Source organism: Parasteatoda tepidariorum, chromosome 11 (assembly GCF_982258835.1).
Source record: "Parasteatoda tepidariorum strain Cologne lab strain chromosome 11, Ptep-v5.0, whole genome shotgun sequence".
In the NCBI taxonomy this organism is placed as follows: Eukaryota; Metazoa; Arthropoda; class Arachnida; order Araneae; family Theridiidae; genus Parasteatoda; species Parasteatoda tepidariorum.
In genome coordinates, this window is record NC_141765.1 from 64,202,319 (window position 1) to 64,216,647 (window position 14,329).

Below are 14,329 nucleotides of genomic sequence, written 5' to 3' on the forward strand. Positions count from 1 at the left end.
AAAATTACCTTGAGAGAGGAGTGGGACAATATTTCAAAAGGACTCTTAGATAATTTAGTGAGCAGCATAAATAACAGACGCAACATGTGCATTAGTAATCACGCACGAGGTAATCACACATCGTACTGAGGTTCTCATTTCTGCTTCATTCTGACAAAAAGACCGGTTTTTCATGGCTGTTTAGAAATTGTTCAATAAGCAACATTTTTGTTTTTAATTTTATTATTTTTCGTTATGTCGATACCTGTACTATTTTGCCCAAAAATAAATACACATTATGTCTACTAAATATGTACTTAGTTACATTTCATCAATCAACTTTTATTATTAATTATTCAAAGAAGTAGCAATTGTCAGGCAGTGCACATACATCTGTACTAACACTTAAAAAAAAAAATTTTTTTGCGATTACCAAACTGTTTTCTTTGTTTCTCTCAGAATTATTAGTCAAGTAACCTCATTTTAATACAAGCAAACCAGCTGTTCATTCCCAGCTGTTACTGTTTATGTTTGAAAGTAACAAAATTATTTTGAACAAATCCATTTTGAACGTCGGCGTTATGCTTAAATATTAAGCTCATAAAACCTCTAAAAGGTGGAAAATTTCATAGCCATGGTGATTAGATGACACTTTAGCCGAACTTTATGATGCAGTTTTGGTGTTTGGTCTTTGGTCATTGACACGGAACCATAAATTTTACGAGTTAAATAACTTAAAAGTAAGATAAAAATAAAATATCAAAAGTGGAATGAAGCTTACTAAATAATCCGTAATTAGCACAACCCTAATCATTTTATTCAATAATATAATGAAAAGTTTTAAACAGAGCCACTGTTATAACGTGGTGTGAAAAATTGTACCACAACAAAAATCATTTTGGATATCATTTTGCATCCAAGGGAATATTAGAACTAACAATGTCAGTAAAATAATGTTATACAAGTGAAATAAATTAAGATAATAATAAATAAAAATTATATAAATAAGAAAATTTTGTAATTAAATTAAAAATTATTAATTATATATAAGTATGCAAGAAAAAGTTTATTAGAACAAATAATAACTCGTTACAACTACTCGTTACGTATATTCTGCTAGTTGTAACTACTGCTTCTTTATGCAAAAATTGTTATAAGAATAATATTTTTATACATTTTTGAATGAATATTCTTACATAAAATAATTATAGAAAGGATAATAGAAAAACAGCATAATATATACTATTTAAAATAAACGGTTATTCCAATAGAGTTGAACTATATTGTTATTACGATAGTCGAGTGGGTTGAACTACGAGAAGATTCCTGCAATATGCCGAAAAGTTGTGTAAAATGATTAGTCTCGAAGCACAATTTCTAGATTATAATTTAAACCATTTGAGATCATTCTCTATACATACAGATGCAATTTACATTAATTAAACTATTAACAACTAAGTGAATTTTATTATTGACAGTAACAAATATTTTATTTTTAAAAATACTTTTATTTTAAAGCCTTACATTTTTATGTAAATATTCCCTGTTTATGTTTTGTGTTATTTCTAATAAAAACGCATAACGCAAATATATTAAAAAGGGAGAGTTTCATTGAGAATTTAATCAAATACTATTTAGCGCGTAATTTTATAGAATAATATTATTAAAACATGTTTAGGGGGAATGAAGAAAAACTTATATTGCCAATCTTTATTAAACTAAAACTATTTAAATGACCGTTTCTATAAGCAATGATATCAAATGGGTTTTAAACAGTGCTATAATATAAATTCATTCTTAAATAAAGGAGCACTAATTCCACTGAATTATTCCTCAAATTAGCCTGTTTTCACAAAAGGCAAAAGAATTCATCTTGAAAATGCTTATCTTTTGGTTGAAATCATTTTAGAATCTTACCTAAAAGTCCTTTCTTTATTATAACGATCTTTACGTAAAATGATCAAAAGTTTAGAAAATATTCAACCTTTGAGGAACCGGAAAGAAAAGAACTAAGTACGTTTAAAACTTACTAATTGGTTGGAAGAAAGGGTAGTTTTGAGAGTTCTTTCAAATTTCCTAGTGATAGCTAGAAAAATTGTTTTGTGTATCGGGTCCAAACTTTTGTGCAAAGCTGTTTTTAAACTATTTTCGACTTGAATTAGTTTATAAAAAAGTCAATTTTGTTTATTAAGAATTCAATTATCATTAAATTCAAAATTTAAGCTTATAAGACTGTTTTAAGCAAAACCTTATTTAAATAAATAAGTGTATGCAAGACGCTATCTATTATTCTAGATGTATAATATAAGATATCCTAATTAATATCTATAAATATTACTCAAAATATGAAGAAAAAAAGCAATCATGAATCACGAAATATTAACCACGATTAATGTAAAATATATTATGAAACATAACATTTTCATCTTATAAATCTGCAAATACAAAATGTACCCGCAGTGGACTGATCGTTAAGACACGGTTCCCAGCAGATCACCGAAGTCAAGCATCACTGACTGCGGTCAGTGTGCGGGTAGGTGACCACTTGGATCAGTCTGCGTAGGGACCGAGGGTGTGCGGTATTGGTCCTCGTTAAACTGTTCTACCGTAAAGTGCTCGACTTCGCGTGCAGGTCGTCGGGCTACCGAAGTGGGGGTGCCATCCCCTCTGCAGAGGATCAAAATTGTGATGGCATGTCTTCGGATCATCCACAAGGATGTGCGTGCAAGTTTTTTTTTAAATTCCCGGTGTTAAATTATAACTACACCCTTTAGAATGCGTATCAACGCGCGAATCCGCATTAACTTGAAATAAAGTAATGAATTATTCACACAATTTTCTTTAACTTTTAAGTATTGAACGGCATAATCAAATAATTTTTTGTTAATACAAATCATTTGCATTTATTCGGTTTATACATTAATTGGAAATCCCCAAGAAACGAACTAGTTTCTACATCTAAAACTGAAACTCGAAGAAATTCGGTTTTCATGAATTCTCAACAAAATACGAGACTGTTTAAGCTGGCATCAACTTATTCGAATCAAGTATTAATTTATTGAAATAAATAATTACGTATTAAATTGCTCTAATAAAAACACTCACCTTCTTTAACATTTAAAAGAGTTGAATTATTCAAATTAACTCCTTTGAAAGACTAATGACTGTAAATCTTTTTAATTAACATTTAAAATTTAATCCCACAAGTGTTTTTATTTTACTGATTTAAGTTTCGAATATTTGTTACTTCACGTTTGTTTCTTTCGTAATGCTTAATTCCGTGTAATTACTGAATTAACTATTTTTTTCACTTTACATTGATAAGATAAGGATTTTCTGTTCAGAATTTGCACTCAATTAAGCAGCTCTTATATTTGAATGAAACATTAACTGAGATTTCATTTTCTGAGAAACGAGCGTTTATTTAGGTGATTATCAGTTGATGGAGACAAATGCAGATAAATAATACTTAGTGAATATTGATAAAACGTGTATTAAATTGACTATATTCTAGTATTTTATTAAAAACAATAATAACACGAATATTTGTTTTTTGATGAAAAAATTAATCTTGTTCATGCTTCCAAGGTATAATACAAATCAAATAATTATTAAGATTTGTTATTTAAGGTATTAATTACATTGATAAGACAAGGGTTCTCTCAATTAAGTTGTGGATAAATGTGTGGTTTTATATATATATATATATATATATATATATATATATATATATATATATATATATATATATATATATATATATATATATATATATATATATATATATATATATATATATATATATATATATATATATATATATATATATACATACATATATATTCACCATAACCACCACCACTAACTGTCATTGCAGGTCATTTTCGTCATCCATTTATTTCATGCGTGGTGACTAATATTCACAAAATAAACTCTAAAGTTCTTGGTAACCTATTACACAAACTATGCATCTTTTAAGAACTGTCTCAACTGGTTTCTTCAGTTGACTCAACTGGTATAATTGAATTTCCAAAATACTTCATGAAAAATTTTAACTTAAAATGGTTAAAAACGTTGTAACTAACACTAATGCAACCGAAATAAAAATTTATATTGATACAAGAAACGATTCTTTTTAAGTCAAAATGAGTTTTAAATGAAGTTACATAATATATCCAAAAAAAAAACAATAACCTAACAGCAAGTATTGAACTCCAAAATAGTTGCTAGAATAAAGAGGACAGAAATTATCGAAAATTTAAAGCTGATTGACTGCTCAGTAACTGACTGGCAATTTTAACTCTCATTGATATCCTAATGCAAATTCTGCAGTAAAATTAATTCTATTTATTCAGTAATTAAATACTTCTAATATAAGCCGGGAATATTTTGTGAAGTTTTCAACAAAAAATTTTAGACATGTGGAAAAAGTTCATATTTTTAATAACTGAATTTCATGAACTGACCATTTCTTCTTTTTTAAATTAAAAAATAGTTTTGAAAAAATTCAGTTGATCATTGTATGCTAAATTCTTAAGCAAAAGTTTTTAAAGAGAAGTATTTCAGTAACAATTGTCGAGCTTTATGGTATTCCCATAGAGCCAGAAACACAGTAAATTTTACCTAATTCTTATAGTTTTGAAAATAATTTTTTTCTCAGTGTAACTTGAAATTTCAACTAAGCTAGTTTTTCTACATTTTGCTTCTGAGTCTATTCGTTTAAAATGTTCCATAAATTAAAAATAGTTTGGAATTTTGGGATTAAAATAATAAAAACTTAATTTATTTTTCAAATGAAAAAAATATATATATATATACTAAATAAAAGCGACTTTCAGATGGTGTATATCCCACTTTTGCTTTGATTGAAATCGATCTTTCTTTTTGCCAATTTCAGAATTCATTTTATTTTCACTGATTTTATTTTATATTTGAGGCCTCAATAGAAAGGTTTTAACTTTCTGTTTAGCAAAAACTTAAAAATATAGATTAAAAGCGGGTCTTAGTCGTAAATTATATCAAAATTGTTTAGTTTTAAGGATTTTGAAATACAAAGAAATTATTTAAACCCTTATTACCATTATTGCACAATTAAATTATGCGATTGAAATATTATTATACGAATCAAAGTATAAAATAGTTTAACTATATTGTTAAATGAATTTTATTGAAAATAAAGCTCGATAGGTACTGTATAAATAATGTAGGGAGAACAAATATAAATAATGAAGACACATTAAGTTTTTTTAATAATATTTTTAAGTATTAATGAAAACAAAGAAAAGTTAACAAAAAAACATAAGAATAACAAAGAAAAATAAACATAAAATTACTTTACTGGAAAAAATAACTATCTTTCTCATTTAAAAACTCGTGTTAGTTATAATAGTTAAAAATAGTTACTCTAAATTTAAAAAAAAAAAGAAAATACCTATAAAACAATAAATTCAAAAACTAAGGCAGGTTATAAAATAAATATTGAAGCCCTTATGCAATGCAAAATATTAACATCATTTCATCTATGAACTACATTGCAAAAAAATTCTGCAATTCAATCAACTGAATTATTTTTCTAGAAAATGATATCTTGTTAGACTTGCCCTAGTCTTTAACTGCCGTTTCTTCTGTCTACATTCAAAAAGAATGCAGAATCTCTTTTTGTACGCCGAAACAATTTCAAGAAAATTTATTATACGGGTTGTTACATTTATTTATTAAACTTGCTAGAGCAGCAATCATGAGTTTTGTTCAGAATTTCTGATTTTACATGTCCTTAAATCTTCTCCTCATTTGTTTTAAAAGTCTTTAATATCGTATCTTTTCCAAAATGGCATTACTCTTCGTATTATATTTAGGTCATTGTTATTACTCGGATAAATATTTCTCGTAAAATTACCATACTTGTATAGTAATGACATTTCTGGTAAAAAAAACGATAATTCTGGTATTGAAACCAAAATATACAGTATTTAAGGCATTCATTTGCAAATTTTTCAATTAGTATTACAACAATTTACCGTAAATTCTAGTTTTTAAGACTATCATTTTTATTATCCCAAATTTATTAAAAATACAAAACTTAAAAGTTAAATGGTTTTTTGCCATGCCTTAAGATATGATAAATTTACCAAATTTTAATACATTTACTACCAAAAAATATCGTAATAATACTAAACTTTATTATTAATTTTACCTAAGAACTTCGGTAAAAATCACAGTGCCTTTTGGTGCTTTCATAGAACCGGAAATGCATTAAAATTTCCGTGTCATAGTAGTTTTGAAGATAATTGTTTTCTCAGTGAATGTCTAATATAAATTCTTATGAATCAGGAATACAGAATTTTACGTTAATTGTTGTTTAAGTTTGAATTTATTTGTTATTTTTTCATAAGTAGTTGCATTATCTCTTATAATATTGTATTTTTCGACTTTTTTTTCAATACAACCGTACAGTGTGTAAAGAAATTATAAATACACACTTGACTAGCTGAAATTATAGTCTAAATCTACAAAAAAAATTTATTCACTTTAAAAACTGCTTCAATTATAAACATTATTTTTCGAAAAAAAAATTCTTTTTATATAGAAAAGCAATAATCATGCAATTTTTGGTGCAACGTTATTGTAAGGAAAATATAAGTGCACTAAGAAGAAGAGCCCCCAGTAATAGTTACATGCAAATTTCTCCTACGACACTAACTTCCGGATTGCAAGAATCAAACATTTGGCTATTCTGTCAGCAAAAACAGAGCACAGAGTTAAAATACTGAGTAATACTAAGCTTAGTGAAAAACAAGTGATAGAAATTTTGTTTTTTCCTTTTCAAAAGAAGTCCAATGGAACTATAGCTAAATTAGTTGGTAGATCTATCGGTATTGCGCAAATTGCAGCAAAGAAAATAATTTAATATCAGCAAGATAAAAAAAAAACAATCAGGAAATCAGTACTAACTGATTGACAAAAGAAGTGTTTTTCACCAAGCAACAGTAAAAATCATCTTCACTAAGCAAATTCCAGAACAATTCCCATTAATACATAAATTCACATACTATAGTTTCAGTTCTATGAACAAGAACCTTCCTCATTATCCAAAAGTCAAAAAAAAGGTAAAGAAGTAACGAAGCAAACATGTGTAAAGTAGTTTTTAACCAATAGAGACAAAGGGAGCAAGTTCAAACTGGGAAATACCAATGGGGAGATAAGAAACAGGTGTGAGGAGATTTAACGGTAGCATGCTCAAAAGATCATTAACTAAACTATTGGAATTTTTCAAAATATAAAACGACTCCCAAAAATCAAGTTCGGAAGGGGAAGAGCAGTATTGAATAATTTTAGTAGAAAAAAAATCAAGCCTGTGATTTGAATTCCAACTCTGTAGAGCGATAGAGGATCAGTTAATATCCTGGACATATTTTTTTTTTGTTATTTAAGTCAAAATATAAGGGTCAATTTAGTTTGTCCAATGCAAGCAAGACCACATGGAGACGAAATTTGATAAATACCCGAGTTATTAAAAACACTGCAAGGTCTTTACGTTCGGTGAAATTTAGTATATTTACAGGAAAAAAACGATTTTAACCTCAAATTTATTTAAAATTGTATCAATTTAGGAACTGATTTTTGGATAATAAGGTAAACAATCAAAGTGTTAAACTTCAATTTAGTGAGTTTGGCAGATTTTGAGATTAATTTTTTATTGGAAGAATCCATTTTTTAGAAGAGGATGGGATGAGTGATTATGAGGGGAAGTGAAACCACAAATGGTTTTATAAAAACATCAGTGAGAAATTTATCACAATTACAAGTAATAAGAACGTCTAAGAAATGTAAACACTTATTATTTTCCTGTTCAAACGCAAGTTGCATGTAAGGATCTATATAATTCATAATATTGAGAACATGATAGATGTCAGTATTGTCTATCAATGAGAAACAATTTTCGATTTATCGTTTTTAAAAAGGTAACTTTAACAAATGAAAGAGTTTCACTGCGAGGTAGTGCATATACAAGTCACTCAAGAAAGAGATGAGAGGATTACATTTAGCTAAGCCATCAATCATTCTATAAAATGTTCTGTTAAATGTGGAAGTGGACTGTTCTGAAGAAATACGAGTAAAATCTACTGATTCGTCAATTTCAACTTGGTAAAAATAGAATTCTTGTAATCTTATTTTAAGACAATTAAGGTTACTATTAATGGGACCGTTGGTGAATAAAGATTTTACATCAAAAGAGACCATTTTGTTACCATTAGGTTTGAAGTATGAAGCTCTTCAAAAAATCATACGAATTTCTGACAGTAAATAAATTCATACTTAGGAGAAAATTGAAACAATGTGCTTGGCCAATTTATAGAAAGGGATCTCAATATTATGAATTCTATGGATCCTTGCCTATAATTTACGTTTGAACAGGGAAGTAATAAGTGTTTACTTACTGTTTGACATTCTTATTACTCGTAATTAAGATAAATTTCTCACTACTGTTTATCGAAAACCATTTGCGGTTTCACTTTCCCCTCATAATCGCTCATCCCATCCCCAAACCAAAAGATAGCTGCCTTACACACACTTGTTTACCATGCTTCTAAAATTTGTTCAAATATTTATCTGTTCAACAAAGAGCGCCGCTTCACTTTAAGACTATCACTGTTGACCGTGGTTTTCCTTCCACATATTTTAAATTTATTCCACCTATAGAAAACTAATCTCACAAACTACCAAACTCTTTAAATCGAACTTGAATAACTTGATTATGAAAACTGAAAATCTGCCCCCGAATTGCTAAGATTTTGAATAAATATGAGTTTAAAGTCATTTTTTCTCCTCTAAATAAACTAAATTCCACCCATCTTATGGACCCTATTGCTGAGATTAATAGCTGGTTATTCCGTATCAAAATTCCGCATCAATATGGTCTTCCGTAGATTAGACAGACTAAATGTAACCTTAAATTTCCACTTAAAGAACATAAAAGATACATCCAAAATACGGATATTAACTAATCTTTATCGCTTTACACCAGTGTTTCCCAAACTTATGACTTTTGTGGACCCTTTCTAAATTTTTCGCTACGCTGTGTACCACTAATAAAAAAATGAAAGTATTTTTTACTAGAAAAAAAATTGCACAAAAGTTAAAAATCACAACTGGCTGTTCACACCACTAATTATTAACTGTTAACTCTGCAAAAAATAGCCAATAGAAAAGTACGTAATCGTAAATTTTCATGGCTTGCTTTATTTTTAAATAAAACGATTTTAAAATTTTGGTTTGTTGCAAGATATTTCGCATAAGAACGCGGTCCCCAGCTAAACTGTTCCCGTATCCCTGGAGGTACGCGTACCACACTTTGAGGAACACTGCTTTACACAGTAGGAATTCAAATCTCTGGTTTGATTTTTCTTCCGCTAAAATCATTCAACACTGTTCTTCACCGTTCGATTGGGAGTCATGTATACTTTGAAATATTCTGATAGTTTAATTAATGATCTTTCAAGTATGCCACCGTTTCCGAATATTTGGAAGTCTATTTTAATTTAATCTGCTGCCCCCAGGGGTTCCTGATAACCACCCTTACACCTGTTTATCTCCGCATTGTTATTTCCTTGTTCAAAATTGCTCCCCTTTGTCCCTATTGGTTACATCACTTCAAACGTGTTTGTCTTTTATTACTTCTTTACTTATTTTGATGTTTAGTCGCTGAGGAATGCTCTTGATCATAGAACTAAAATTATAGTATGCCAATTTATGTATTTTTATTTGTACTTTAATCACGTTATTTTTTTATTTAGTATACATAGCACAAAGTCTTACCCTTTCCTTTGTAGAAAATTCAGACTAATGTATCTCATACAACAGTTGCCTAAACTCTAAGGCAAAATAAGAATGTTATAAATGTGAAATTAAAGGTGAAACTTTTGTTTACTCAAAAGTATATAGATGCTTGACTATCCTCGGGCAAATTAGTGATGTCTTGGGTCGGCAAATGGTATACTGCTATTTTCTCTGATAAGAAAAATTAAATCTGAATGACCCTGATGGTAATAACTGCTATGGGTAATGTTTGCGCCCCAAACAGAAGAAGTGTTTTAGTAGACTATCAAGTGGAGCTGAAATGTTGGTATGGGCATGTATCGGATTTGGTGGAAAATCGGATAGTTATAATTAATCAAGATAAGGATGCAAAATATTTTCGATCTTTGTTATATAATCATTTAATACCTTTTCGGTCTTTATTAAGAGGACATATTAGGATATTTATACAAGATAATGAATGCGTCTTGCCAAACTACAATGTCTATAAAGATGTGGTTTGAAACAGAAAAAAATTTATGTCATAGACTGGTTATCACGAAGCCAGGACCTTAATCCAATTTAAAACGCCAGGGGTCAATTACGTATTGTTTACGCCACTAATATTCCTCAGTTCATGTATGTAGCAATCTATGACTGTTGGGACAAAATTGATTCTGGATACATTCAAACTTTAATTAACAATATGCCAAATAGAATATTTCCACTTATCAAAGTCCAAGGGTCCATTAAACATAAACTGTAATTAAAATATTTTTAATATTAAAATGTAAACGTGTATTTATAATTTCTTTACATGTATATAATAAGATAATATGCATTTATGTTTATATATTATGAAATATTGCTTGAATTGCACATATTCACGAAAGAAATGTAACTTAAGTGAACAGTTATAATGTAAATAAAGAATATTTACCTAAGCAGACTGTAATTCAATCACTATATTCCGTGAATCTCTTGAAAATTTGATTAATCACTGATAAATAACGCAATATTTGCTGGCACTTAATTCTGAGTCAATGTCGTAGTTTAAGGTTTACGACATTTTTAGTTACATATGGCAAATCATTATTAGATATTTGTGTTCATAATGTAAATGCATCGGAAAATTATGACTTCTTTAAAGAAAAGGGGGTATAATTTAAGAATGTATAACATTAATACGTAAACTATTAAAATTAAGGGACATCAAAAGGATATGAACCTTAAAAATTTGCTAAAAGCACAGTCACTCCCATAGCAATAGTAGAAAGTTTTGCAGTGTATAAAATAAGTTTTTTCAAATATTTTTATATAGATATTATCTTTAGAAGGATTTTAAGAATTTAGAATATTTTAACTCCCAGCCATGCCTCATACATATTTTTCTGTAAAAAAAGTATGAAAAGAATTCTATTGTACAATCCAGCACTCTGTTAAAAGAGACAGAAATACAGTAAAAAAAACAGACAAAAAACATCTTCAAACAGTTGGCGACTTTGTTAATTTCTCAAAAACACTTTAAACTTCACCAAAACAGTTAATTAAACTTTATTTGACTGAAGAAAAATTATGTTTTTCCATCTTCTTTTCTATTAAAATGGATAAAATTACGTTTGGAACCGTAAGTGAATCCAAAATAAAAATAAAAGTATTTTTCACTCATAACGAAATAACTTCACCAAACGCATTAGCACTATATTCATCTAGATGCTTAAGTAATTTTTTAATGTGGTTCTTTTCATATTTTAAAAATTACTAGTTCCATAATAATTGATTTACAAAATACTCATACGTAAGCTTAGTTCCAAAAAGTTCTTCCATTTTTTCTTTCTTTTAAAGTACATTATATTTTTGTTAACAATTACCAACGATGTGTTTTTTTAGTTCATTTATTATTAAGAATTAGCAGCACAGCTTTCTTTTAACAAAATCTCTACATAAAATCTGGAAACTAGGCCCAAATTGATTGATAAAAAGAATTACAACATTTTCTTCGTTTCATTCAGTTAAACGAAAAGTTTTCAAATCTGTTATAAAAAAATATTTTCAACTTTGCTAAAAATTTTTTTCCTTTCCTACCTAAACAATGAATGAAAATTGATGTCACGGTAGTACAATAAAAGGAAATAGAAAATAAGAGCAATTATCTTAAGTTTTTTTTCTCAAAGATGAACTCTAAAAATATTATTTATACGAAATTTCTAAGTATAATATAACGTAAAAAAGTATTAAAGTTCAAATTAGGTTAATTTAAAAGTTAATTAAGTTAATTTTAAGTTATTTCAAAAATAAGTAGGTTCAAATATTAAGACAAGTAATTAATGATTATAAATTATAGGAATCTGAAAATAGCGCTCGCAAAATGTATGTTTCGAATGAACTGAATCACTTAAAAACAATGAACTTAAATACTAACTATGAACTTAATTAGTTAATCAAACTGACATGATATTAAATGACTATTCAACATCCACAATAATTAATTTCAGAGGTTAAATAGATATATAAATAAACAAACGCTTGTGGAAGCTACAAATAGCGCTCGTAAAATATAGTTTCTGTGCAAAATGAATCACTTAAAAGTGACAAACAAAAATTACTATTATGAACTTGAATAATATCTACCATAAATACAAACTGTCATAAAATTTAATAAGAATTCAACACCCCCAATTTTTAAACAAATAAAATTTAAAATGCGTAAAGCAATAAAAATCTAGAGAAAATAAATATTAATTTTAAACATATAAATCATTAACATTTAAATAACTATAAGCACACAAAAAAGTAGTTTTCCAGTAGATAGAATTTTTTCTCTCAATATAGTTCCATATTTCACACTATTACCATAATAAAAAAAAACAATAAATACTCACCCAAGTGAGCACGTGGTCGGTGTTGTCAGTAAAGAAAAACATAGAACATTTCTCAAGACATCAATTCCCCGTTTCTGTCGACTCCACCCCATTACTCTTAATATTTTTATCTTTTTTTCAGGTGATTCAATAAATGGTGCTTAAAAAAGTGATACCGGAGCATCAGGAGCGAATGATGCTTCAGACTTCATCCGTGGGACAGAGAGATGTGAAATCTTTCGGAGTCTTTTATGGGTCTATATATGTATAATGGGTGTTTGTTGCGCCTCCCTTGCGCGTTTTGAAATGTCCATCATCGGGTCTACGCTGTTTGGGATAACCTCTGAAATTTTTCTACGCAGAAAAGGAATGCGCAAGCGCGTCGATTTTCAACTCTTTTACTAGAGTTTGGATTTAAGAGAGTTAAACTCCATCAAAAGTTTAGGAAAGATAGCTAGATAAATACTAAGTGTTTGCAAATAAAAGACGTTCTCTATTTATCCTCATAATTATTTAGGGAGCTGTGCTTATAATGCATTGTATGGGAGAAATTTTATTTGTGCATATCGAACAAAAGTACAAATGTGATATTTCTTTTGAATTTAAGAAATAAATTTCAGAAAAATAACAATGATTAAATAGATTGAACTATAAGGTTCTTAAATGTAAGGATGATTTTAGATCAGATAACTTTAATTTGTTCCAATTTTTTCCCCTTTTTTTTCCGCCAGTTAAAACTTCCACGGTAGGATTTTGATGTTAATTTAAATTATGATATCTAAAACAATTCACTACTCAACGATATCCGTTTATTCGCATTGATTAGAATATTGTCATTTAAATTTTCTTTAAAAGTTTGAAATATTCGCTGGTTTTAAATAAAGTCCTTGACATTGTTAAGTCTTTTAGTGTATCTTAACAAGATGTGCATATCGAATAACTTAGATGTGCATATCGAATAAAAGTACAAATGTGATATTTCTTTTGAATTGAAAATAAATTTCAAAAAAAAAAAAACAATGATTAAATAGATTGCACTATAAGGTTCTTAAATGTAAGGGTGATTTTAGATCAGATAACTTTAATTTTTTTCTTTTTTTTTTTTTTTTTTTTTTTGCTAGTTAAAACTTCCACGTTAGGATTTTGACGTTTATGAAGTGATGGTAACGAAAACAATTCACTACTCAACGATATCTGTTGATTCTCATTGATTAGAATAGTGATGTTCGTTTTCATTTTAATTTTCCTGAAAAGTTTGAAATATTCACTGGTTTTAAATAAAAGTCCTTACATTGTTAAGTCTTTTAGTGTATCTTAACAGCAAATATGGTGGAAGTTTCTCAACACCAAAAGAAGTGTGAAAGAATACTCCTGATTTACTATCAGAGTTTAGATGAGAAGTAAACTTTAAGCTCTATCAAAAGTTTGGAAAAGTGAGCTAAATGAATACCAAATGTTTGCATATAAAATAAAATTAATATTTTAAACATAACTAATATTGAAATTATGGATATAAAACGTTTTAAAGGTATTTTTCTATCTGTCTAAACTTTTATGACAGTTTGTGCATAAATATCGTGAAAAAATAATCGCTAAAAAATTATTATATATAATACTTAATTAAACTATATTGCATATTAAGCATACATACAATTCTGAAAGAATCGGAACCTAGGCTTAATGGAGTTGAAAGG

At 28.1% G+C, this 14,329-nt stretch overlaps 1 protein-coding gene across 1 annotated transcript in view; it reads right to left on the reverse strand.

The window, feature by feature from the left end:
- LOC107456704 (glycine receptor subunit alpha-2) overlaps positions 1 to 12,943 on the reverse strand; it is a 161,211-nt gene extending 148,268 nt beyond the window's left edge. The window contains exon 1 of the mRNA XM_016074641.4: positions 12,657 to 12,943. Coding sequence (XP_015930127.1) covers positions 12,657 to 12,748 — 92 coding nt within the window. The 5' untranslated portion in view covers positions 12,749 to 12,943. The remainder of the gene's footprint in view (positions 1 to 12,656) is intronic.
- Between the last annotated feature and the right edge of the window lie 1,386 nt (positions 12,944 to 14,329).